Consider the following 26,814-nt stretch of genomic DNA (forward strand, 5'->3'; position numbering starts at 1 on the left):
AGGGAGGGAGGGAGGGAAGGCAGGCAGACAGTATCTTCCATGCTGAATTAAAACCAGTCCCTGGCCTAAGTAATACCTATTATAGCTGTAACGCTGTAATTTCTCATCATATCCAGGGCATCAGTCGGAGTGCTTTTGAAGTACCATTGTCCTTCACTCTTGTAACAAGCCTGTGCTGTTGACATTGGTACTTTTAAGATTCCTACTCTGAAAAATAGATTTAAACAGGCAGCTTAGTAGATAGCCTAGTGCTACAGATCTATTAATGCCAGAACAAGGTTCTCTGGACAAATGTAATTGTTTACTTTGAAACCCTGTTCAAATGAAATCCCTACAACAGCTCTGGAAGGGGTAGGAAACCTAGGACACAAGATAGGTTACACCTTAGATACTGGGCTAGCTACTGATGCTTCTGAAAGTGTCCAGTTGCTATAGTAAGGAGGGCTTCTTGAAGAAGATGACAAGGGAAACTCTTAATGAGACAGATGCTTGAAATGGAAGAAAAGGAGAGAGCTCCTAGGCATCAAGTGAATAAGGTTCTCCTAGCAGGCAGAAAATAAAAACAGAAATGTCCCCAATATAATGCTGTTAAACCCTGCGCTCTCAGAGAACCTCATTTGGAGTTTTTACATTCTGTTTACCAAATCGCCAGAAGCCAGCAGTTCCATAACTGGTGGCTCAAAGGAAGGCAGGCAGTATTCTCATTGGCAGGCAATAGCCAGGGTGTAAACCCTGTGTTTTGCAACCAAAGAGAACTATGGGTCTTTTTTTTAAGTGAAACTTTGACTTCCCCAAGGTCTTCTCCCTGAGTGGAAATAAGATTCTCAAAAAAAAAAAAAAAAAAAAAAAAAAGACAGGAATGCCGTGGTTTCATGGCTCCTGCCTGCTGATTCCTCCTTGGGTAATTTTTATGAAACTGGGTATAATTTATTGTTCAGGAGATATCCTGCTCCATGATTTCCCTAAGAATAGTGGGGACCTTTTCCATATGCTTGATTGGGAATCAAGATTCTCCTCCAGTGACAGCAGTTGAGAAATGTGTACCCAGAGTGGGCAGCCCCACCATGTGAAAGCAGTCAGCCTCACTGCATGGAAGCAGTTAACACTACCATCCTTGTACTAGTCCACAGACCTTGTTATTTTAGAGCTTCAGCCACAGAAGCTCAGAGGGGTCAAATGTTCTGGCCCTGGTCACACAGGGTTACAGTGATGCAGTGTGCCCAGAAAAATATCAGGCAAAGGCCTGTATCCTGCCTCAGGTGTCTGGTTCGTCATCTGTGCTGTCTTGTCTAAGGGGTAGTTCTGAGTGTTCTGTGGAACTATAGACAACTACCTAACAATCTACAGATTGGTTTCTTACTAAAAGGCAAAATCCTGATCTGCCACATAAGATATTGTTAGAAGGGGAATGCAGGTGCACGTGTGTGTGTGTGTGTGTGTGTGTGTGTGTGTGTGTGTGTTGTGTAAGTGTGTAAGCCAGGGAAGGATGCTAGTTATCTACCTCAATCATTTTCTGCCTTATTTTCTGTATAAAGGGTCTCCATTTTAGAAAGGCCACCTGCCCAGCAAGCTGTCAGTATCCACACATCCATCACCCCAGGCTTATGGTGTTTACCCAGAATTCCAGGCACATACATGAGGTACTAGGTGTTTGACCTCAGATCCTCATGCTTGAATATCAAGCACTCTTACCCACTGACCCATTTCCCCAGAACCTCAGGACCCCGAACCCCTAGGATGAGAATAAGGGCGAAGCTGACTGTTAAACGCCAAGTCCTGACTGCTGAGATTCAGACAGAGAACCTGACCATTGGCCAAGCTTCACTATATATTTGCCATATTAACCTCTGATCTTTCTAAGGTAGCTATTAGCATCTTTATTCCCATTTTAGAGTTAAAAGAGTTGAAAAAAATAAAAGCTAAAACTCAGAGAAGGTCCATTGACTTATCCAAGATCATTCAACGGAAGAGGAACATGAAGGATATGAATCTGAATAGTGGAGTAGGGCCACCAGCTAACCACCAGCCTCACCATCAAGGACACAAACAGGAGATGTACAGAAAGGAACTGGAAGGACATAATGTTACAATACAGCAGTAGCTCAAACCTCAATATGTTCTTCAGTGAAAAGCTGAGGTGCCAGCATCTTCTGGCTCAGAGCTGGGTCACAGCTGTAATTTCCCAGCATGCAGTGTGCCTAGGAGGCAGCAGACAAGGGGGAAGCTTGTCTCTGAAGGAGGATGAGAGGCATGGAGGAGAGAGGAGGGTCCAGTCCAGGGAGAGCAGTAGTTTGAGGGACAATGCCTGTTTGCTACTGTCTACTGCTGAACTTCTCAGCAGCCTCGTTCTCAGGCATGAGTTCCTGGGCTCCAGCAGCCATGCTCTAAAGTAGAAAAGGAGCCAAGTAAGCAAACAGAGCTACATCCAGGCCAACAGGCAGAGGCACACCAGCTGCTTTGTAAGAGTTCTTCATCTATCCCGTAAAGTCCAGCATTGAGGATGTGTTCTCAGAACTGGGGTTACACTCTAGGCCAACAAAGAGCATCCTCCACTTGTTTCAGCTGATAGCACTTTCTGGAACACAATCATTGAGAAGCAAGACATGACAAACAAGAAGTTTACAGACAAGGGCTATGCCTCCAGCTTCCATAGCGCTTATAGGTGGCTATGGGCAAGATACTTGCCCTGTCTAGGTCCCAGTTGATTAACTGAGACCTATCATTGGCAGGTCAGGGGTTCTCTCCACTGTCCAGGGACAGAGAAACTAGTCTATTTCCTACCTAGCGAAGACATGGTCACACTGACAAGTGGATCTACACCCATCCCTAACCTCTTGAACTTAACAGTAGATGAGCTTCAAATGATCCCACGAGAGTAAGGAAGATCACAGTGTGATAAATAATAGGCAAGGAACGATGCCTGTTACTAAAAGAGAAATCCAATCTAGAGAGATCAGAGACCTGTTGGCTACAAAGTCAAGGGATAAAGGGTAAGGTTTACCTGCCGTAAAAGACTGCTTCTAGAATTCGAACAGTGTGTGTAAAGACAGAGTATTCTATGCGAGGAACAAGTCAACTCCTCTCAGTAAAAGCCCCAGCAGAGCATGCTGGGAGTAGAGCATTAAGCCTAATGTAGCCACCCCAGCTCAAGAGGAACCACACACACAGCCTGCGCTCATTACTTCAGTTCTATAGTTAGGGATACGGCCCAGGTGGTAGAGTGCTTGCCTAGCTGAGTACAAAGCTCTCCCCCCACCCCAGCAGCTCAGGAACCTCATGCTTGTAGAGGCACAAGGGTCAGACATTCAAGACTTTGGCAACAGAGTGAATCTGAGGCCACACAGGATACATGAGACCTTGTCTCAAAAATAGAAAGACATAACTAAACCTCTGTCTAGTCTTGGCTCAGGGTCATTTCCCTTTCTTTCCTGAGGCTAAAGTTGTCTCAATTTATTCTGAGGTTGAGAAGCATGGATGTTTTCCCACAATGCACAGCAGTTATTTACATAATGCATGAAGTCCTCTGCCTTTCTCTGTTTACATGTCCTGCACATTTGAATCGCATCATCCCTTGCCAGACTGAAGGCTGACTCTTGACAGGATGACTTGGGAAGTCAGCACTGGGCTACCTCTCATCAATGTCACTGAGAACAGCAGAGACTTCCGGCATGCCCAAAGAAACTATAGCCAAGGATGTCCCCCATGGGAAAAATGTTCACATCTAGTCCTACCAGGGACCCCTGAGGCTACAGAGGAAGTTCCCAGCCAAGGTATCTTGATGACATCTTCATTCCTCTGGAGATCAGTCAGCCACCCCCCTTCCCTTTTTAAGACATAGATACATTGGGTCTGAAGAAATGGCTCCACTGGATCTGAACCTGGTTTCAACTACCAACACTGGGCGTCTCGCAGCCCCTTGTAACCCCAGGGTATCCGATGCCCTTTGCAGCCATAAGCATGTGCACATATATAGCTTTGTGGCTTTCTCTCTGTGTCTTGCTGTCCCAGTCCCTGTTATGTCTGTCTCTATCAATGTCTTTCTTTCTCTATTTCTTTACGTCTGACTTTGTCTCTCCCATATGCACACATACACGCACATAAATATAAATCATTTTTAGAAGATGGATCTGAATAGTGAAACTGCTTTCTCCTCTCCCAACCTTCTTTAACAATCCTGTCCACAGGCATGAGAAAAGTGAAGCAGTCAGAATTGCCTAGGAAAGCAATGTGCTTCTGCAAACGAGTTAACACTCAGTTGGAGCCAGGAAGGCAGTTTCCAAACTTTACATTACTTAGGCCTCCCTTCTCCCAGTAGAACTTGGGAACCTGCAAATTAATGTTCCCCAAAACAGAACTCTGTGGAAATGCCAATACAGGATCTTCAGAGAATCCTGGGCATAGAGATTTCCTCAGAATAGGGAGTTGAACAGAGATGTTGTGACTTTGGTCTAAGGTCCAACAGTTAAGATGGGGGAAACAAGCTCGTATTCAGTGAGTTCCTACTCTAGAGTTGGGTAGCCCAAGGAACTATTTGCTCAGCTGTGAGAGAACTACTGAACAGCAGCATCATAGCTTGGGACACATAATATCTAACTTAATCCCCCTACCATGCTAGCATAGGCACTTTATCCCAGTGTTGCAGCTAAATAAGAATATCAAGGCTCAGAAAGACTCAGGAGTATGTTGGATCCCTTTCAGTAACTGAATTGCAAAACCAAATCTTGGACCCAAGTCAACCTTTCTTCGCTTGTCCAGTACACTTTGTTGTTTCTTTCCTTTTCATGCCTAAGGGAGATAGAGAGATGTCCACTTGACAGATGAGGAAACAAGGCTTGGTGAGGTTTAGAAGCTTTCCATGGTTGGTCACATATGAGTCAGTCATACACTGGCGTGGTAGAGATGGGTAGGCATAACTTCCATCTGTTAGATCTTGGGTTTGCATCTAAATGGCTCTACATGAAGAGTTCACTGTCCACTGAATGATGCTCTCATCTCCTGACAGGGAGCCACTCAGGATCCAGAGCAAGTCACCGGGCTCAGGCAGCTTTCAGCATGACTTAGGCACTCCGGTGTGCAGTGACACAGTTTCGGGCTCGGGTCTGCGCGGCTTTGGAAGCAGAGCCTAAGGATATAGTTGCTTTTGCTTGAGGGATGAGTTAGAGCAGAAGCTTGCTTGACCTCTACGAGTAGGCAGATGATTTGTCTAATTAGGTAAAGAGCTTTCATGCTCATGTACATTTTGAACTCTAATGAGCTGTCGATATGAAAGGTTTGCCCTTGGCTCAGTTCTGAAGCCGATCTTTCCCTTCCTCGGTGGAAAAGACCAGCGCAGTAAACAGAACCTCGTTTCCATGGAAGCGCATGCTCCCTGGCTTTTTCTTCTCAGTACTTAAAAAGGTAATTATTTGATTTCTCTTTATATTTTTGGATCTCATGCAGTGGTTAAGGCTGGCCTCCTCAATCATGCCAGACTATTTTGGGGAGCTTCAGTTACATTTCCCTTTTTATCTGTTCCTTAGATCGTTTGTTGTCTGGGAAGCAGGGTCCACCTGCTGGCCACTGCCACTAATTAAAGTCCAGCAGAGCAAAGGGACTTGGCCTTAGAGAAGGCTAGAGAACTTGTCAATGGTGGGAATCTCTTGTAAGAATGGTGCCCACAGACAGATTGAGACCCCACATTCACAACAGGGAGGAGCATTGTCCCCTCTGGTGCCTTCTTGTCTGACCCTTTGCCGCCCCATGGTGGCTCTTGTCAGAAATGCAACTGACAAGGACCACTCTAACAATAACACAGATGGCCTCAACCACCATTTCCTGAAGGTTTGCTGCCTGCTAAATACTTTCTACCTGTTGTTAATTTGCTAGGCAGCCTGTGGGGAAGTTACTTGAATACTAAGATGAGGAAACCCAAAGCATGGAAGAGGACACACAATTTGCCCAAGGTCACGTGACTTACTAAGGGCCAAACTATGAAAAATATACACCCATTCCTGTCAATCTAAGGCCACATCCTACCCAGAAGAAATTTATCTCTCATAATAAGGAACATGGGCAAATGCTTCTCAGCTTCCAAGGATAGCTGTATGTGCTGAGGGGACCTGAGGTACAAGGTACATGGTGCATGTGCCGAGTTGGGTTAACTGTCAGGAGCCAGCATTTACCAAGACAGGCAGGGAATGGAAATCTAGCTCCACGGTAGAGCATGTGCAAGGCCCAGGATCTCATCTCCTGTATCACAGGCAACATGAAACAATAAAGAAGCAACATATTGCTGGACATGTGTTCTTGTGTAAGCAAAACAAACAAAAACTGTAGTGTTCAGTATCCTATGTTAGCCTGCCCTTCTACCTTCCTGAGGCTCAGGCTCAATTTGCTCATCTGCAGAATGGGGATTAGTGTTCTCCTTCTTAAACTTGGGGTGTCCCATTTGAAAAGTACAGAACTTCTCAAACTGCTATGCAAAGTGCTTGTTTTCCTTAAAACCATTTTGTAAACAAACAAACAACAAAAAAAAAGACCAAATGCAGTAAGTAGATCAATTTCCCAGGATTTGGATGATACTATTAATATTATTAATTTTGAGTAATAATCTTCTGAACCCAGATTCCTGCTCTGTAGGTGCCTATCAGAGTAGGTTTCTCAGCATCTTTAAGAAAGGTTGTGATGCAGGTGGGAGGTCCTAGGACTTGAATAGGTATCAGTAAATATTTATCCTCTCATCCATACTTCTCAGCCTCAGAATAAATTGAGACAACTTTAGCCTCAGGAAAGAAAGGGAAATGACCCTGAGCCAAGACTAGACAGAGGTTTAGTTATGTCTTTCTATTTTTGAGACAAGGTCTCATGTATCCTGTGTGGCCTCAGATTCACTCTGTTGCCAAAGTCTTGAATGTCTGACCCTTGTGCCTTTACAAGCATGAGGTTCCTGAGCTGCTGGGGTGGGGAGAGAGCTTTGTACTCAGCTAGGCAAGCACTCTACCACCTGGGTTGTATCCCTAACTACAGAGCTGAAGTAATGAGCGCAGGCTGTGTGTGTGGTTCTTCTTGAGCTGGGGTGCCTACATTAGGCTTAATGCTCTACTCCCAGCATGCTCTGCTGGGGCCTTTACTGAGAAGAGCTGACTTGTTCCTCGCTTAGAATGCTCTGTCTTTATTTTTTTTTTGTATATTTTTTGGATGTTTTATTTACATTTCATATGTTGTCCCCTTACCCCATCCCCCACCCACCCATGAACCCCCATCCCCTCACCCCTCCTCCTTCTTCTCTGCGAATGTAACCCCTACTTACCCCCCCACTCTCACCTCCCCACCCTCAAATTCCCACCCCCTGGGGCATCCAGCCTTCATGAGGTCAAGGATCTCTTCTTCCACCTATGCCAAGCAGGGCCCTCCGCTCTTACGTATACAGCTGAAGCCATGGATCCCTCTCTAAGTGCTCCCAGGCTGGTGGCTTAGACCCTGGGAGCTGTGGTTGGTTGGTATTGTTGCTCTCCTCATGGGGCCACAAACCCTTTCAGCTCCAATGGTCTTCACTCTAACTCCTCCATTGGGAACCCCATGATCAGTTCAATGGCTAGTTGTGAGCAGCTGCCTCTGAATATGTCAGACTCTTGCAGACCTCTGAGGAGACATCTATATCAGGCTCTTATCAGCATGCACTTCCTGACTTCCACATCAGCATCTACCTTTGGTGACTGCACATGGGATGGATACTCAGGTGGAATGGTCTTCAGACGGCCCCTCCTTCGGTTTCTGTCCCTCACTTTGTCTCCATATTTGCTCCCTTGAGTATTTTGTTGCTCCTTCTAAGAAGGACCGAATCACCCCCACTTAGTCTTCCTCCTTCATGAGCTTCATGTGGCCTGTGAGTTGAATCTTGGGCATTTCAAGGTTCTGGGCTAATATCCAATAATCAGTGAGTGAATACCATATGTGTTCTTTTGTGATTGGCTTACCTCACTCAGGATGATAATTTCTAGTTCCATCCATTTACCTAGGAAACTCTCGAATTCATTGTTTTTAATAGCTGAGTAATACTCCATTGTGTAAATATACCACATTTTTTAAATCCATTCCTCAGTTGAGGGACATCTGGGTTCTTTCCAGCTCCTGGCTATTATACATAAGGCTGCTATGAACATAGTTGAGCATATGTCCTTGTTATATGTTTGAGCATCTTCTGGGTATATGCCTAGGAGTGGTATAGCTGGATCCTCAGGTAATGCTATGTCCAATTTTCTGAGGAACCGCCAGACTGATTTCCAAAGTGGTTGCACCATCTTGCAGTCCCACCAACAATGGAGGAGTGTTCCTCTTTCTCCACACCCTCGCCAGCATCTACTATCACCTGAGTTTTTAATCTTAGGCATTCTGACTGGTGTGTGATGGAATCTCAGGGTTGTTTTGATTTGCATTTCCCTGACGACTAAGGATACTGAACATTTCTTTAGGTGCTTCTCGGCCAGAATGCTCTGTCTTTACACACACTATCGCATAGGCCAAAAGAGGGTGGCAGATCCCCTGGACCTGGAATTATGGGCATCTATGAGATGCCCAGTGTGGGTGCTGTGAACCAAATCCAGGTCCCCTAGAAGAACAGCAAAGCACTCATAACCATTGAGCCATCTCTCTCCCCCACCTCCCTTTTATGTATTCTATTGTATTAATGTATTAAAAGTTTCATGAATGAAAAGTCAAATGTGTGAATGAATGAACTGACATATGAACAGAGCTCAGGGCTAACCTTGCCTGTTCGTCTTCCTCTCTGCTACTGGGTCCCATGAGACTGGTTGGAGAACTCCAGGGCCCTGGTACAACTCAGCTTCAGGGCTGATTCCAGTTCTGTAGTGTCATCTCTATGAGCACCTGCTTTCCAGCAGAATTTTCAACTTTCACTCTAAACAGTTCTTTCTGCTGCTTTGCAGCACAGCAACTGGATATATCATTTGCATTCATATTTTGAACAAGATGTTTCTGAGTAGTCTAAGTAGAGGTCGCACCTGGATCAGAAATTAAATGTTCAGAGGAAAATATTAAAAACAGCTCTTTGGAGCTTTGGGGCAGCTGGGGACACTGAATCCCATGTGTGTGCCAATCAGAGACAGTGATGGTGGTATGAGTTGCTGATCATGGTGTGAGTCTGTGCTCATTTAGAACAGGATTTCAAGCTAGTATCTGTGGGTGTCATAATATAAATAAAAATTTATGATCCAGGTTAGAGGTCATTGAATGGCCCATGTCTTGCCAGTTTCCTTCTTATATACAACTGTTCCAGAGTGTTCTGCACTGCAACTTCACACCTCTCCATGGCTCTGGGGGCTTCTCTGGAATATCTAGTAAAATTGTTCCACAGAGCTACTGTGGGATTGCTACCTCAGGACACATCCACAGGTCTCAGTCCATTCTCATGATCAAAGCAGGAGTACCTCTCCCAAAGCAGTGGAGAAGATAAAGCACTGCCAAGCCCTTGCTGAGGAGACAACAACCTGTAAAGTATCTACTATTTGAACTGAAGATCTGAGCTCAGATCCCAGTACCCACATAAAAAAAAATCCCAGTACTGTTGCATATGGCAGGAACCTATTGAGGAGGTGTAGAAACAGAAGCATCCCTGAAGTGTCCTGGCCAGTCAGCCTGGACAATTGATGATCTCCAGGTTCAATGAGAGACCCTTTATCAGAAGATCATGTAGAGAGTAACGTAGGAAGATATCTATTTCTGGACCGCACAATCATATGCATACAAGTGTACATAACACCACACACACACACACACACACACACACACACACATATATATATATATATATTCGCTACACATATTTGCACAAACACAAATATAAAATGTACAACACAAAGTTCATTCTATAAAGTATAGCAAAAAAGTCAAATAATTATGGTGCTTCCAAAGCATTCCCACATTATACTAGAAATCATACATTTTCATGGCGTGGTGGTGCTTAAAATTTTGAATAAAGTTTGCTTTTAGAGGCTAGAAAGATAGTCCAGTCAGTAGAATGCTCACTATAAAGGCACCAAGACCTGAGTTTAATCTCCATCATGTATGTAAAAATCTAAGCATGGTAGCATTCTCTTGTAATCCCAGCACTGGGGAGATAGAGACAGGGGGATCCCAGGAGTTCCTTTGACAGCCAGTCTAGCCTACTTGATGATTCCCAAGCTAATGAGAGACACTGTCTCAACAAGGGGATGACTCCTGATGGCACTGACAATTGACTTCTAGCCTATACACACACACAAGCATACACACACATGCATACACACACACACACACACACATACCTGTACATGCACACATGCACATAGGCATGTACACAGGAATGTATACATGTACACATTAACCACACATACACACATTTGCATATCAATACATACATACATACATACATACATACCTGGATATAGGTGCACACACTCACATACATGTCACACCTATGGGTCCACACATATATGCATATTCTTAGAATAAAATTTAAACATTTAGCTAGCTGGTTATCTAGTGGATAGTTAATATGTTCTCAAAAGAGGAATGACACCCATCCTATTTGAAGAGCACTGTTTCCTATTAAGATTTTCTGTCACATAACTTACTGAAGAAAGCAGACCCAAAGATAGCCTGAAGCCTAATGTTAGGTTTGCTTAAAAATAAAGGGAAACCTTCAACTCCTCAAAAATGAATTGATTTCTATGGCCTACTGCTTATTGTAAATGCAATTTCATTAGAACACATTGGTGCTCATTCATTTAGAAGTCATATGTGGCTACCTTCACACAACAGAAAAGTTGACTCAGACAGCACTAAAGCCTAAATCATAACTTTATAGTGTTCTATAGAAATGTCTCCCAAGCTACCCTACAGATTCGTAGGACACAACAAGGCTTATATAACTAAAGCCTTCATTCTAAGGATGGGCACACTAAAACCAGAGAAGCTGGAGAATTAGCTAAGACTTGCCTTTTCTGATCTTTATATACTAGTTGTTCTCCTGGAAATGGAAGATAAGCAAAGATTTTTATCTTAGATCTAAGAGGAACTAATTGGAAGTAACCATCTGGAGGATGGTTGGGAATGTCTCATTGCTTATTAAGAAGTTCAATGACTAATCCTCCACGGACCAGGACAGAAGAACAGTGCTGTCTGTGCCATGCCAGGTGTCTCAGAGAGCTATAAAACTAAGTCTTCCCTGAGTGTTCATTGTGTGAGAACTTGGCCATTGGGTCCCAAAAGGTATTAATGAGACCCTCATGAGGAGCATTTCTTTAGAGTGATTCAAGCGACTAACAGATCCTATGCAATGTATTCAAAGGTCCAGCTTCGCATTCTCTACCTGCAAACTATCTGGAATTTCACTCAAATTGGATGCATTGGTGATAAGATTTTTTTAAATGAAATAAGTTCATAGATCAAGATAGGGCATAGAGTGGTTTAAGGTGAAAAGCCACAAGTTTATCGGCATTAATGGCCTATACTAATAGTCTCCCTGCTTGATGTTTGTGTTTTGTGCAGCTGGACAATCCAGATGAGCAGGCAGCCCAGATCAGAAGAGAACTGGATGGACGTCTCCAAATGGCAGACCAAATAGCCAGGGTAAGGAACTTCATGGACTCTTCAACAGGACCAGGCCACTGTCCCACCCAAGAAGTGCAGTGACTATTAGGACCTTCAAAAGATAAAGCAGAGGGGCTGACAACATAGCTCAGTTGATATGCAGCCCTGGGTTGTATCCCCAGCGTTGCACAACCAAACCAGAAAAAGTAGTACATACCTCTAGCACTAGCAATCCTGAAGCAGAGGCAGGAAGACCAGAAGTTCAGGGTCATTCTTGGCTATACTGTCGCTTTGAGGCAAGCCTTGGCTTCATGAAACTCTGGGGAAATAAAATAGAAAATGAAAGGAAGAGAGAGAAGGGAAGGAAAGGGAAGGGAGGGGAAGTCAGGGGAAGGGAAGGGGGAGGGGAGAAGAAGAGAGAGGAGGGGATAAAGGAGAGGGGAGGGAAGCCATTCTTGGTTGTTCCAATAGCCTCTAGTGAGTATATGGCTCACTGTGACAAATACCCAGCTGCCATTCTGAAGTCCAGATGTGACCAACTAAAGCAGAGCTTCAGAATCCCTCAGCACAACCCCCATAGCTCCAGGACAATACAACCAGGTTCCAATGACAATCAAGGCTCCAAGGCAGTGGAGTGTACCCTCCTTTGTTTATCATTGTTCATCACGATTTGCCACCACAGCTCCAGGACCAGCCACAGAACATCTCCTGCTACAGACGTGGTCTAGGCTCAATGTCTTTATACCCCCTACTTTCTCAGCCTGGGAAGATCTTTCTTCTCCCTTCCACTCAGCCAATTTCCCCCTCATCCTTCAGCATTTGACCTCAGTGTACATGAGGACTTAGCAGATAGCCTCCCTTCTCACCTCTGTCATGCAGCATTCCTCGTGGAGACTCTTGCTTACCTGACCAAGTCTCCTGGTGAACAGGCCTCTTCTAAACTTGGGGTGGTATCTTATTGTCGATGCCTATAGCTTGGTATCATCTATTTATTTTCTGCTGTTGACATTCATGTTTTGATAATTAATATTCATACTAGTAGCATTTATTGGGTCCTAGCTCTGCCAGATGTGCTGTGGAATGTTAATCAATAATTAAACATCTTGTTAAGGGCATTTCATCTATCATCTTTGTTTTGGAGAGTGAGGCTGCATACCTATGAAAGATAGGCACTAATGCAGAAGCTGTGCTGGACCCTCAACTGAGGTCTCATGTTAGAAAGTCCGTACAGCTAAGACAAAATACCTATAGAAAGTACTTAGAGGAGGAAGAATCTATTTTCCCATATGATGTCAGAGGTTTCAGTCCTTGGAACATTGCTTTGAGTTTGAGTTGAGGCAGTAAGGGCATGTGGTAGAGGCTGCTTACCTTGAGCCATCCAGAAAGAAAAGGTAGACAGGAAACAAAGATGTGTCTTTGTTTCTTTTTCTGTTGCTACTATAAATCAATTCAGCAAAAGCAACTTAAGGAGAAAAGGGGTTTATTTGGGCTTAGACTTGTGGAGAGATCATGGTGGGCAAGATAGGACCGTGGGCAGGAAAGGCATGGTCAGAAGCAGGAAACTGGGCATTCACATTGCATTCACACTTGGGGTGCTAAGAGTGAACAGGAAATAAAGCAAGGCTGTAGCCTCAAGGCCATCTGCTGATGTCTCACTTTTTCAATCAAGACTCTACTTCTGGAAGGTTCCACTGCCTTCCCAGACAGCACCACAGACTGAGGAGCCCACAGGGGTTTTAACATTCAGACTACAGCACCCAGTGACATACATCCTATAAACAGGCCCCACCTTCTCACAGACCATCCAGCAATAATTTAATCAATAGATTAATCCATTAATAAATCAAAATGCTTATGATCCAATCACCCCTCAAAAGCCAACCACCAAGCCCTGAATATTTCTACATCTTTACACAGACATTTTTATATCCAAACCGTAATAGGCCTTATGAAATAACAGGCTGGCAATAGGCTGAGGCAGTTACCCCAGCAAAGAATTTAAGGATGCCACGCATAATTAACTTCAAGTAGCCATGAAGGACGAAGTGTTGAACATTTATACAGCTACCCCATCTCTGCAGGCTGTGGGAACAGGTGGAAGGTTGTCAGAAGAGGCAGGGAGGGCAGGCAGAAGAGACCCTTGTGCTAAAATTCCCTGCCACAGGGAGAAGTAACCCAGTTTGGATGTATAGAAAGGAGTTCTACCAGATGAAAAGCCAAGGGAAGATTCCAGAATGGAAACTGCTCTGATTGTGCTTAGTTTTGCTGAAATGTTTTGAGTCTTGTTTTTTTGGACACCTTTAAAGTGTATAGTCAAGCCAGTCTGGTGGCTATAAATAGTGTGCAGCTATGGATTTGGCTAAAGGTAGTGTGGGAGACTCTCGTGTTTTGAAATCTGCTTAATGTGAGAGTAAACATCACTAAAGTTTTAGAATTTACCTCTTTGGTTAGACTCAGTGTGTCTTTTCTGGGAATTTCCTGGAAAATGGAAGTAGCCTGGAACATTTACTTGCCTAGTGGGTAACTATTACCTCCCTATAAATACGCTTACACATCTTGGTTGTGTTTTATTCTCTTCAAGGCTTAATATTATAATTCAAGAAGCTAATGTTAGACTGATTTTAACTTTTCAAAACTGTAGATTAACATTTGTAATATATTAAATCTTATCCCTGAAAAAAATCAAAAGACACCCACCCCCAGACCACATCTTAAATATTTTCATCCAAAGTAAAATACCATCAACAACTTTGACCTGAGCTTTCTTAGAAAATGAACCAGGCCATTCAGATGACTTTTGGTTCTTATTTACCAGTAATAGAGTTAGTTGGTGCTCCATGCAGGGGCTCCAAACAGCTAAACGTACCAAGAATTCCTAAGTGATCTCTTTGCCTTTCTATTATCTGTTCTTCTCAAAGCTGTCTGTCATCTTCTGGAATGTTCTTCTATGCCGGTAGCACCCTCATCATAAGTGTTGGCCCTGACCTTCATTGTTCTTCCACTGAGCCTCATTCCCAGCTCCAAGTTCACTGGTTCCTTCATTCAAAGGGAACCAAACCTAACCTTCCCTGGTCATGAAGGGACTAGTAAGTGATAGCCAGTGCAAATCACACCGATGAGTCTCTCTCCTGGGAACAAAGGACTGCAGGCTAATGATAGTGGTGTTGGTGGAAAAATGTCTGCAGAATAAAGCTGCAAGAACAAATGCATGGGTAGGGACAAAATCCACTGTGAGGAATAGTCTCAATGCTTGTGTGATCCCAGGAACTTCTGAGTTTTAATTGTGTGACTGCTTTTCCCTAAATTTAGTTCGATCTGCCAAACATTGGATAAAATATGCTGCAGTTGCCTATCAGCCAGCTCTTGACAAACTTAAAAGATGCACCTCTGTTCATTTTTCTTTGGTGTACCGTGGTTATCTATTACCAACATCACATTGAGTTTTAGTGAGAATGTGCAGTTCAGACCATATCCTGAAGGGTCAGTTCCTTTATGTGTTATAACCAGAAATTGCTGGATATTGACCCATCTATCATGTCCAAGCCACTTTGTTCTCCCCCATGATGGATTTACAAGATGGATTGAGCACCTCTAACTGCAAGTTAGAGGCACCAACCAGAGCAAGCTTACATGAAAGCCAAGGTGAGTATAAGGGACTAGAAGCATAGGGACAATGGGTGAAGAGTAGCCAGACCTTTGGCAAAGCTAAAACCAGAGGCCATAAAGGACCAGAACTCCCTGCTGCTGTCTCTGCATCACATTGGTTAGCCATCCTTCCTCCATCCTGCTCTCCTTGCTTTTCAGATACAGTGTCTAGCTATTCCATAGCTTCTGAAATACACAAAAGGGGAACCAGTCAGCCATCACCTACCTCTTCAGATCCCTTTCCTTCCCCCTTACCTCTTTGTCCCCCTAATTTCTTCAAACTCACAGTTATAAGAATCAAGCCCATGGTTGACCCGATTTTGTTCAAAGCTAACTCTGGTACAGTCAACCAACTAAGTGTGCTACCTTAGCATGGATGGAATCCTGACTGAAGTCCCTAGTACCTAATAAACAGGGACTGGTGGTGGATGCCTACAATCTCGGCATTCTGGAGGTGAAGACAGGAAGATCAGAGGTTCAAAATCATCCTAGCTACATATCCAGCTCAAGGCCAGCTTGAGATAAAGAACCTTTCTCAAGTAAAAGTAAGGGCTTCACTGAACACGTGGTTGCTGGTAATATATCCTTCGGGGTGAGGGGTACTTTAGCAGTATACTGCAGGATCACTATGCAGTATCAGGGTTATCCCAGATATACCTAACACAATTAGCCTCCCTTCACATAGTATTTCCTAAGTGCCAGACTCTCTTATAGCTGTTTTCCATGATAATCCCCTCAACCCTCTCTGAGCCTCATGGACAAGATTGTTCTTTATCAGAACAGAGCCCAAAACAGAGGCATCAAAAGATTTGACCAAGTTTACTTTGATTTAAAACTATATTCTTGACTAATTTTTCTTCTAGATTTACTGAGTTACTTTCCAAATATGGATCTTCATTTTCCTCACCCATCAAGTCTGAGGGCCCAATAAACCTATGCTCCAGGCTTTCTTCCCTCTTCACCATTGAGTCCTTTATTAAATGTTTCAGGCACCAGCCCTAAGGTTTCACATCTCTTCACACTTAGACCAGTTACAAGCAATCTTTGGCATTAAAGTAATTCTCCCAAAAGTAGCTAAATCAGAAAGTTTAATTGCTGTGCCTGAGTTCACTCAACAAGCAAGCAGAAATAAGAGTCTTGTCTTCAAAGCAGAAGATGATTCCAAGATAGGACTAGAGGACTGGCCTCACCTCTCCTCTCTCCCTGACAGCTGCCACTTCAGCAAACAGCTACCCATCATCCTCTGGCATTTCTGTATCCCCTTCAGTTATATAGATTCACAAGTGAAGTAGCAGTGATTAGTAGGGCTGTCTCCTTGTATTCAGGATGCTCTCCAAGTGATATCTGGACTCTGAGAAAGGGAGTCTACAGCCCATGCTGTTTCCCATGTAAACATATTCACCATCAGATGAATCAACGTTCAGCATGTGTGTGTGCTCTCTGCTTCAGACAGAAAGAAGGCAAGAATAAGTCAGCTTCCCACCCCATCCACAGCCCTAAACTGTGAACCATCAATTCAGTCACACTGGTATCCAGAATGATCGGAGGAGGCAGCTGTACCAGAGCACTTACCAAGCACCACTCACACTCCCTCAAAGGCTGAAAGCAGAGATCTAAATATTTTTTTTAATCTCATAGAAAAGAGATCTTAATCCCTGTTCAAACATTTTCCCAAATCCTCTCACACTGATATTAAAGAGCCCCTAAAATTTCACCCAGAAATTAAGTCTAAATTATTTAAATAGTGTGGTCAAAAGTTGACTTTGGGACTTAAGCAGGCAGCCTGTGGCAATAGCTCAGCTGTGATATTTGCCAGTTCTTCTGGCTGTATTTTGGTGTAAAACTCCACAGCTGTCCCACTGGTTATATAACACAAACAGTAGTTTTGTGGTATTAGCTGCCAACAATGAGGCACAAAACACAGGTGGTTTCTCAAGCCATCATTTAAATGTGGAATTATGGGAATCTTGCTCAGTCAGTAGCATGCTGGCTTAGCACAGATAGAATCCTGACTTCAGTGTCCAGTACCTCATAAATAGGGCCTGGTGGTGGATGCCTGCAATCCCAGCATTCTGGAGATAAAGACAGAAAGATCAGAAGTTCAAAATCATCCTCAGCTACATATCCAGCTCAAGGCCAGCTTGAGCTAAAGAACCTTTCTCAAAACCAAACAAATTCTTTTTTTGTTGTCGTTCCTTTGGATCTCTAGTCTGTACAGAGCAGAGAAAAGTCACTGTCTTATTCCATGAAATAAACATCAATAAGGAATAATAGCCAAATATTTCTCTGATAGAGAAGTTAGGTCTACACATAGCTTTGAACCGAAGGGTAATGGAACTCTTCCATCAGAGGACTACATGAAACTCCCAGCTTGCAAGTTAATGTTGCACTTGGCACTCACCTTGTGCAGCAGCTCCAGCGTGTAGCACACAGTTGTGCAGTCACATGGTTCCCTTAATAGATTCGTATAGACAGATTTTCTGATTGTCACCTGTATCAGGCAGTGAAAACCCCAGTAAAATCTGAGTCTGAAAAAAAAAAAAACCACTAAGAGCTCAGCAGGTTCCCTGAAGCCCTTCCAAGTGGAAGGAATCCAAGAAGGAGAGGGAAGCTATTCTGTTTACAACAGTTGGAAGGATGAGAACAAATATGGAAGGGTTGACCCAGGAAACTGTTCCTGACTCGAGAATGCCCCTGACATCTTCTATACTGATGATGACAAACACCTACCCAGACGGTCCTTCCCTCGGCTGATGCACCCACCCTTCCTTTACTGCGCTTCCATTTACCTTCCATTACTGCACTTCACCCCACACTGTGCATGTCGATTAGGAAAATGAAGCAGCTATTGCTGTGAAAGAGTCAGCTATAAGCAACCTCTGCTGATCAAATGTTGTAAATGAAAAGAACACAGGATATTCATGCAGTGGGGTGTCACCACAGCACCCCAACTCTCACTCTGCTGACCTTTGGAGCCAGGCTTCCAGGTTTTATACCAAGCTCTACGTATCACCGCCATAACCTTCCTTCTCTTTTGCTTCCTGGAAATGGAGAGAAAGAGCAGCAGTTGTCTTTCTAGGAAGGATGAAAAGAGGTAAATCGCGTGACACATGTGCGGCACATTGAATGCTGTAAATGACAGCTAGCCTGATCAGCCTTACTACAGCCACTGACTGTGGTTTTTACTAGTAATTCTGCTTGAGATGGTGACAGTATAATACTTGATATATGTGCAGAGACAGACAGACAGACAGAAAGACAGACAGACGAGACTGAATCAGTGGCCAATAAGTATCCATGTTTCTTAGTGTCTTTTGTTCTTTGTGGGAACTCCATGGGGTTTATTCTATTTCTATATTGCAAATATAAAACATCACAAAGCCAGCAGGTATCAGCCCAGTACACAGAGCTGAGCTCATTCTGCCCCCTTATGCTAGATAAGGTTCCTTGATACCTTCTATGTTGTCTGTGGATATGTCTATAATTTCATGGTATCTAATGGGTGGCGTTTGTATCACGTGTTCTCATGAACATTACCCCCAGTTGACTCCCTCGCTTCCCACTGATAACCACAGCACCTGAAGCAGGGAGGAGCCCAGGAAGTATTGAAGGAAATTAGATTAAACAGCTATAAGACTGTGGGTGTGCTCCTCTACCTAATGCCTTCCCTTCCTCCTAATCCTCTATGAGAATGTCATTTGAACCTCAGGCTACTCTCTGTGAGCATAGCCTTGTCAGATTTCACACACAACCCATTCTGTCTTCCTAGGTAAACATTCAAAACTTGGATAGAAAAGTCAATGGTTAGGGGGTCTTGTAGTGCTTACTGGTGTTAATTTTTTAAAGTGTCTCAATATTCCATTAATGTAGCTGGACATGATTAATTCTAGTGACCGTCTTGACTGAGCAACATTGTCCAGCAAAAAGCAGCAGTAAGTGGCCAACAGGGATTTGCTTTGGAGGGCTCCATCCCACTCCACACCACGTCTGTCTTTCATAAAGCAATATGAATAAAAAGTTCTTTTTGTCATTTTTATGCCTGGAAAGAAAACAATGGAGATGGGAAGCTACATTTTTCTTATTTGGGCACAGCCGCAGCTTTGAAATGTGTTTGTAATGAGTCTGCCACTGAAAATTCCACTCAAGAATCACAGCCTAGACTGACAAAATGCTATTTCTTCTCAAGGCTCAAGTGCTTAGAGAAGGAAACAAATGGCTTTGTTTTCCCTTGCAGGCTTCGGCTTTATGGAGCTCTTTTTTATGATGTCATTTGAAACTGTCCAACTTCTGGGACGAGTGATCATTCTTTGGATTTTTCCAGTGTTCTGCTGCAGAGTTTGGTGGGAAATAACTCTGCAACAGAATGGTGAAGTCTGCAACCATTCACTGGGTCTTCTTCAAACACAACAAGACAGAGGAGTTAAATGCATCAAGTGGACCTAGGAAGATGGCACTGTAGCATTTGCTATACAAATAAGACATAAAGGCCACAACCCACACAAAACCAAGTGTGGTAGAAGCATATCTATGATCTCAAAGTTCTCATAGCAAGATGGGAGCCAGGGACAGGATTGCCTGGAGAAACTCATGAGTCAGCTAGCCTGGCATACACAGCAACAAGTATCAAAGAGACTTCATTTCAAAAGACAGAAAGTAAGGACCAACACCCAAAGTTGTCTTCAAACCTCTACATGAGCATGCATGTGTACATGTACACACACACACACACACACACACACAGAAAGAGAGAGACATCATGCATGCAAGCATATACATCATATACATACATATACACACACATGTACATAGACATTATGTATGCAAGCATATACATCATATGTGCACACACAGAGACATCATGCACATAAGCATATACATCATATGCACAAATACACACATATATTATGCATGCAGACATATACATTACACACACATGCACACACACCCTTAAGTGAGTACCAAGCACTCTCTCAAAGCTGATTAGGAAAAGGTAGACTATTTCATAAATGTTATTCTTTTTTTTTCTCCCATCCTCTTGGAAAAAGCAACTAGTAGTAAAATTGCAAGATCCTATTTACTAACTTCTCTTTCAAATATCCCCATATATACTAATATTTGAGCTTTAAAATGAAGATAAAGGGCATGGCCAATTCTCCCATTCTTATGACCCTAAAGCCAGTTCTCTCACCAGCTGTGGGTGGTGAGAGGCACAGGAAGGGAGAAGGACAACTCTCCCTCATCTGTACCACCTCACAGCACACAAGAGTCAGGGTTGGCACTCCTGAGCTCATACCCTCAGGGCCAGCTCATCCACAATCCCCATGATCAGGACCAGCTCTACTGTACTGACCAGACAAGGTACAGGGCCTCTCCCAAATGCTGTAGCAGGTGCGGGGCAGGGCCAGCTCTCCTAGTTTCATAATTCCAGGGCTATCTCTCCCTCATCAACTGTAACACATGGGAGAGCAGGCCATACATCTCATCTGGGCAGCAGGACAGAGCTAGCCCTGATTGTAGGAGTTCCAGGTAAGGCAGCCCTGAAGACAGGATAGCAGAAGAACTAGCTCTGCCCCCTTGGGGGTAGCATTGGATGGACCAGCTAGGGCAGGACAGGACAGTTCACCCCGGTGTTGTGGTTGCAGAAGAGCTGGCAGCTGACCAGCGCAGATACCTCTTAGGACCAGACCCAGGGATTTCAATTGTCCCTCTTCTACATCTACCTCATTGATAAACTCCTAGAGTGAGTGAAGGGCTGGTTCTACAGATCCAGAGGATCTACAGGACACAGAACAGCAATAGGGTATGAGAGGGGAGTCCTAGTGAGGTCCCAGTATTGATAGAGTAGCAGAAACCAGAGGCCTTGTTCCAGACCAACAACTTATTGCAATGAACATTGGCAAGCAGGGAAGTGAGGACTAAAAGATATACTGCTGTATACCTTTATATACTAAAAGGTATACATCTATATACACTGTGACACACTGCAGCTTCCACAGTGAGATTTGTTTCCTTTGTTAGAGAGGAAGGTTGTAAATGTGGAGGATGGTACAAGGGCTGAGGGAGATAAGTGGGATTGGGTGAGTGATGTGAACTTCACAAAGAACCAATTTAAAAACTTAAAAAAAATAGAGATGAAAGTGAAAGGTTAAGATACCATAATTTAAATTCTTGGGGTGTAAACTTTGCCGTTGGACAGTCTTTCTATGATATGAGACTGTTTGGACCATGAGTCAACCTACCTCTTTCTTCACTCTCCAGAAGGGATATGTGTAGAGGAAGTGAGAAGTACTATGTGGACTGTTTAGTTATCTGATTCTTCTTGGATTCATGGTTATCTACATCTTCCACTGAAGGAGAAGAACACCAAATGCTCTGTTCTCAGCTAACTGAACCTCAAGGCAAACTCTTTTTAATTCTTTAGCCAAATGTACCTCCTCTGTGAAGCCCCACTGATTCTCTCAGAAAGCATCCATATCTTTTGGGTGTCTATTAGAATGTTTATTTTGATGCTTCTGTATACATCGTTCCCCTCAATAACAGTGAAGCCTTGGGGAAATGATTGTATCTTCCCACCAAGAAGCCTTGGGAAAATGATTGTATCTTCCCACCAGAACCTTCCTAACAACAGTTACAGTGTTCATTGTTTATGAATTTGTGTGTTTTCTAAGTCAGGATGGCCCAGAACTCAAGTCCCCATGTCTTCAGGGCTCTGTACCAACTTTGTCTCAGTTTTAGGGATCCCCACTGATCCTTAAGGAGTTTAAGAATGAGGAATTTCAAGTGCAAGGGGAAGTTTTAGAGATATTAGGCTTTGGGGAGCCTCTTTCATTGACTCACCACTAACTTCTGTCAATATCGTAACTAAATTATTTCCAGCCTGCTGCTCACACATCCACCTATAGTGTATTTAGAAAGCCCTACACAGTGTGAGTTCCACCCTTAAGCAGAAAGTGATTGAATTCAGAGGTTCTGGGAGGAACCAGAACTCTGAGGTTGCTGCATAGGTTTGAGACCCTCATACTCATTCCTCCATGGGAGAGCAGAACCCCAGCATTCTCCCAAAACTTAAGTCATGGCTATCCCACGTCACCTAACTGCTGAGTGGTAGCTACTTTAATATTTAATATAAATCTTTTGATAAGCCATTGGCACAGCCACTCAATTCACGTGTGCTGAATGCTTACTAAGTGTTACACATTATGGTAGATGTTAAGATTTTTTTAGTGGGATGTCAAAACTGTATGACCTTGATTCATAGCCCAGAAGGAAAGACAGACACACTAAACAAATATATCTCAGCAAGCCTTAGGGGAATATCAGCACCTGTTGAAGTGCAGGTGCTGCATTCGGAAGAATAAAACACTCTCTTTGCTAACTAATGGTCAGAGGGGATTACTGAAAGGAAGAGAAGAGTCCCGGTGTATTAGTTTCATTTCTTTTGCTGTGATAAAGTAAACTTGACAAGCAGCTTAAGGGAGAAAGAGCTTAGTTTCGCTTACAGTCCCAGACAGATAGAATCCAGCATGTCAGGAAAGCATGGCAATAAGCAGGATCAGGAAGTTGGTTGATGACATGGCATCTACATTCAGAATACAGAGAGACAACAGCAAATGAAACCTCAGAGTCCATCCACAGTGCCCTAGTTCTTCAAGCAAGGCTCCACCTCTTAATGGTCCTATATCCTTGTCAAACAAAAGGACACCAGCTAGGGAATCTAAGTGTTCAAACACTGTTTCTATGGAGAACATTTTATATTTAAATCACAATATCAAGGAACTGATATTCTAGAGGATATGCCAGACCACTTCAAAATTTGAAAATTAATAGAAGCCAAGCTTCATTTCCACGATTCTGAACACCTTTTCCTGCTTCTTTCCTGCCTTCTCCTTCCTATATGCTTTCTTCTAGTCCCTTCTCTTTAGCCTTCCTTCTTTATGGCTTGTCTTTTCTTTAACTCCTCTTTGGTTATTCATCAATGAATTGACTCAATATGGCAGCAGACACTCAAGGAAATGTTCATTGTGTTTCAGTTTCATTGAGAACCCATTGCATTCTTGATGCTTCTCAGTTCAGTTGCTTAAAACAGTGAATCTGCTTGATTATTGGTCATTTAACAGAAATGAATGATTAGTTGACTTTAGTTAAGCACTCATGTAATACACATGAATTATCAAACTAGTTCATGTCCCTGTGCTTTCTCTAGATCAAGGCCCATCCCAGCTATGTGGAGATTCCTAATCTCTCATAGAGACAAAGTATTTGTTCTTCCCATAGATAATGTAATATGGTGTCATGATGCGTATGTAAATCATCAGCGATGTTATAGGGACATTGAGTGGAACCACACTGAGTATGGGGCCAATTCAGATGTCCCGGTTAATTTTCTTGTTTCTAGGCCCAAATATTTGACCAGAAACAAGTTAAGGAAGAAAGGGATTCTTTCGGTTTATACTTTGAAAGTGCAGTTCATTGGCAGTGAAGGCCCAGCAGCAGGTGGTGTGAGATGGCTGGTGGCATTTCGTTCAGTTTGGAAGCAGACAGCAACGAAGGTTACTAGTCACTTTCTTCCATTTGGTCTATCCCCATACCCGCGGAATAGGTGGGTCTTCAGTTACCCTAATTCAGAAATCTCCCACAGATGTGCCCAGAGTTTGCTTCGATGGTGACAGACACTAATTCCTATCCTGTTAGCAATCAAGACCACGAATCATAAAGAGAATCTTAAAAGCAAGGTTTTGGCAAAAAGCTTATTTGGGGTTATAGCATCTGAAGACTGGTTTCAACCTTGCTTGAGACTGAGCTTATCCTGGGACATTTCCAAACCAATCCATTCCTCAAGTTGTTTAAACCAGTTTAAATTGGATTTGTCTGTAACTTGTAAAGTAGAAAGAAAGCCGAATAGATTTGGCTTGCCTCTCACCCTATCAATTACGAGGCTGTAGAGTAGGGTTTAACAGGAAATTTATGTTCCAACTTGGAAGGGGCTCTTTGATAAGGTCATCAGTCCAAATATTCAAGGAGCTCAGGAAACGTAGAGGTCTGAGTAGACAAGTGAGTAGCGTGATTAGAGTGAAGCCTTCCCAGCAGAACTGGGAGGGAGAACAAGAGTGGCCAACACATATGCACTGTGACTACTTTCCTGAAGACTTATGATCAGGTTTTTATTTACTTTGTTAATATTTTCTATTTTTCTTGACGACAGTTAAGTATTCTTCCTAGAAACAGCCACAGGCTATGGTTGAAACATCACAAATGAGCTACTTTTGAATTGTTTATGAAAGAAAAATCTCTACAGATATTTAGAAATGGGCTGTGCTTCTGTTCCTATAACTTACAAACAACTCAACTGCATTTGATAAAGAATGGAAAAAAATGTTGGAACTGGGATTAGATTTGGAAACAAGACTATTACCCATTTTTCTTTCCAGAAATTCAATTTGCTGGAGAAAACCAGGACAAAGAATAGAGCTATAGTCAAACATTTTACTCTTCTTCCTTACTAGACGTCTATGCCTGTGTTCCTACCTGTGGAGAGATTAATACAAACTAGAAGACTGTCTCCACATCCACACTTCCACAACATTAGGGCAGTTTTGTTAGTGGTTGATATGGTCAAATCTGTCTCTGGTGTGTAAGTTTTCTATGTGAGTCAGGTCTCATTCTGATCACACTTTGCCCTTTCTTTTACAAGGAACGCAAATTTCCTAAGTTTGTATCCAAAGAAATGGAAAACATGTACATTGAAGAGCTGAAGTCCTCCGTCAACCTGCTCATGGCCAACTTGGAGAGCATGCCGGTGTCCAAGGGTGGAGAGTTCAAGCTGCAGAAACTGAAACGCAGTCACAATGCTTCCATCATTGACATGGGTGAGGAGAGTGAGAACCAACTCTCCAAGTCGGATGTCCTGCTGTCCTTCTCCTTGGAGGTAAAAACCCTAATCTCTGAAAGTGTACTGGTGTGGTAAAATAGCTAAGGAGACCCATGTGCTTGACACAGCCATCTTGCTTTCTCCTTTTCATCCTAGAACAGTTATTAGATTAATAGCTTGCTAGGATGGGTCACTTAATCAGCAAGTGTACCTTTCCCCACTCCTGGAGCCCACCTTTTTCCTAAGGAAGTGCAGTCTGAAGAGTCACCCTTGCAAATGTAACTTTGAAGTATTTTCCCTGTCTTAGGGCAGTCCTCAAGGATTCTGGAAAGGCTTTTGGCAATTTAGAAAGCTTTCATTTTAGAGGCCTGCATTGTCATGAGAGGTGTGATCTAGAGCCCTTAGAAAGAGTGGTTAGTTTTTGTTTTTTGGTTTTCCCCATTGTCTTTTCTGGTGGCTATAAGTCCTTCTGAAGCGTTATGTTTTGTTTTAGTCCCCTTTAGAGTAAGACTCATCCCAGACCAATGCAGAGGAGTGCTCTGTGAGTGTCAATGCATTCCTCTATATCTCTTCCCACATTGGCTCTTCATGTATTTCCTTTTGAATGATGTTGATCTACCAACATCAGACTTCACTGGGAAACCAGTTCAGACAGCTTAATACTACTCAGTCCTATCCAACCCAAGTCTATAAGTGAAGGGAGCCTAAAAAGGCACAGCTACTTTAGAAATTAAGTTAGCATCTTTTTTAAAAGGCTCAATATACAGCTGTGATGCTATCTAGCTCTTCTATGCTCAGATATCAACCCTATGGAGCTAAAATCACATGTCCACACAAACTTGTTTAGAGAATAGTAACAGCCTTAATCCTACACAATGGATGAGTGGATAAGAGGAAAATACATGTGTGCATAGCAGAATACTATACAGCAAGTAAAAAGAACACTTATTGTTGCACACATTGATATGGATGAACCTCATCAGAATTATACTTAGTGCAAGTAGCTGACTTCTTGCACAGGTGACATGGTAGTATGGCCCACTCATATAGAACACTAATCTATGGAAGGCTAATCTATAGGATTAGAGAGTTTAGTAGCATGTTATAGAAGGTTGAAAGTAGAAATGGGCATAAGGTATATTGCTGAGGAGTATTTCAGGTGATTGCTTCATAGCTTGGTAAGCTTATTAAAAAGTTACAGAGCTGTACCCCAGAGTGAGAGAATTGTATGGCCCCTAAAATATGCTTCAAGAAAGTTGTGTGGAGACCGGGCAGACTGGGATATACTGTAACATGCTATTCAAGCACAGAGGTTGCTTGCTTTGCGTTTGTGATGTTAGGGATTGAACGAGGCTTTGCTTGTTCTACCCCAGCTGTCTGCCCCTGGACCATTACACTTCTAGCCTCTACATTTTATTCTGAAGGTCTCCCTCAGTTGCCTAGGCTGGTTTTTAATTTACTCTGTGTCCCTTGTGGGCTTTGAACTTGTAAACCTTCTGCCACTGCCTCTTGAATACCAGAAATTACCGGCCTGTTCCACTTGACTTGGGTTTAGGTATTTATTACATACTCCAAAGTTAAAGGACCACTTAAAATTTATCAAAGGCCAATAACACTAAGAATCTGTATAAACATACACACACACACATACACACACACACTCACATACTCACATACTCACACACACAAATTTAATTGACGCATAGATGTTTATTAAGCACCACGTGATATTT

The 26,814-nt window shown here is 43.0% G+C and overlaps 1 protein-coding gene across 11 annotated transcripts in view; it reads left to right on the forward strand.

Annotated features, from left to right (window-relative positions):
* The window catches only part of Cadps (calcium dependent secretion activator), a 434,854-nt gene that overhangs the window by 186,167 nt on the left and 221,873 nt on the right, over window positions 1–26,814 (forward strand). For all 11 annotated transcript variants that reach the window (XM_028760516.1, XM_028760517.1, XM_028760521.1 and 8 more), the window contains exons 4-5: window positions 11,527–11,607; window positions 24,905–25,138. In XM_028760516.1, the coding sequence (XP_028616349.1) occupies window positions 11,527–11,607; window positions 24,905–25,138 (315 nt within the window). The remainder of the gene's footprint in view (window positions 1–11,526; window positions 11,608–24,904; window positions 25,139–26,814) is intronic.

The sequence above is a fragment of the Grammomys surdaster genome, unplaced genomic scaffold, assembly GCF_004785775.1.
Source record: "Grammomys surdaster isolate TR1022 unplaced genomic scaffold, NIH_TR_1.0 126546, whole genome shotgun sequence".
Lineage (NCBI taxonomy): Eukaryota > Metazoa > Chordata > Mammalia > Rodentia > Muridae > Grammomys > Grammomys surdaster.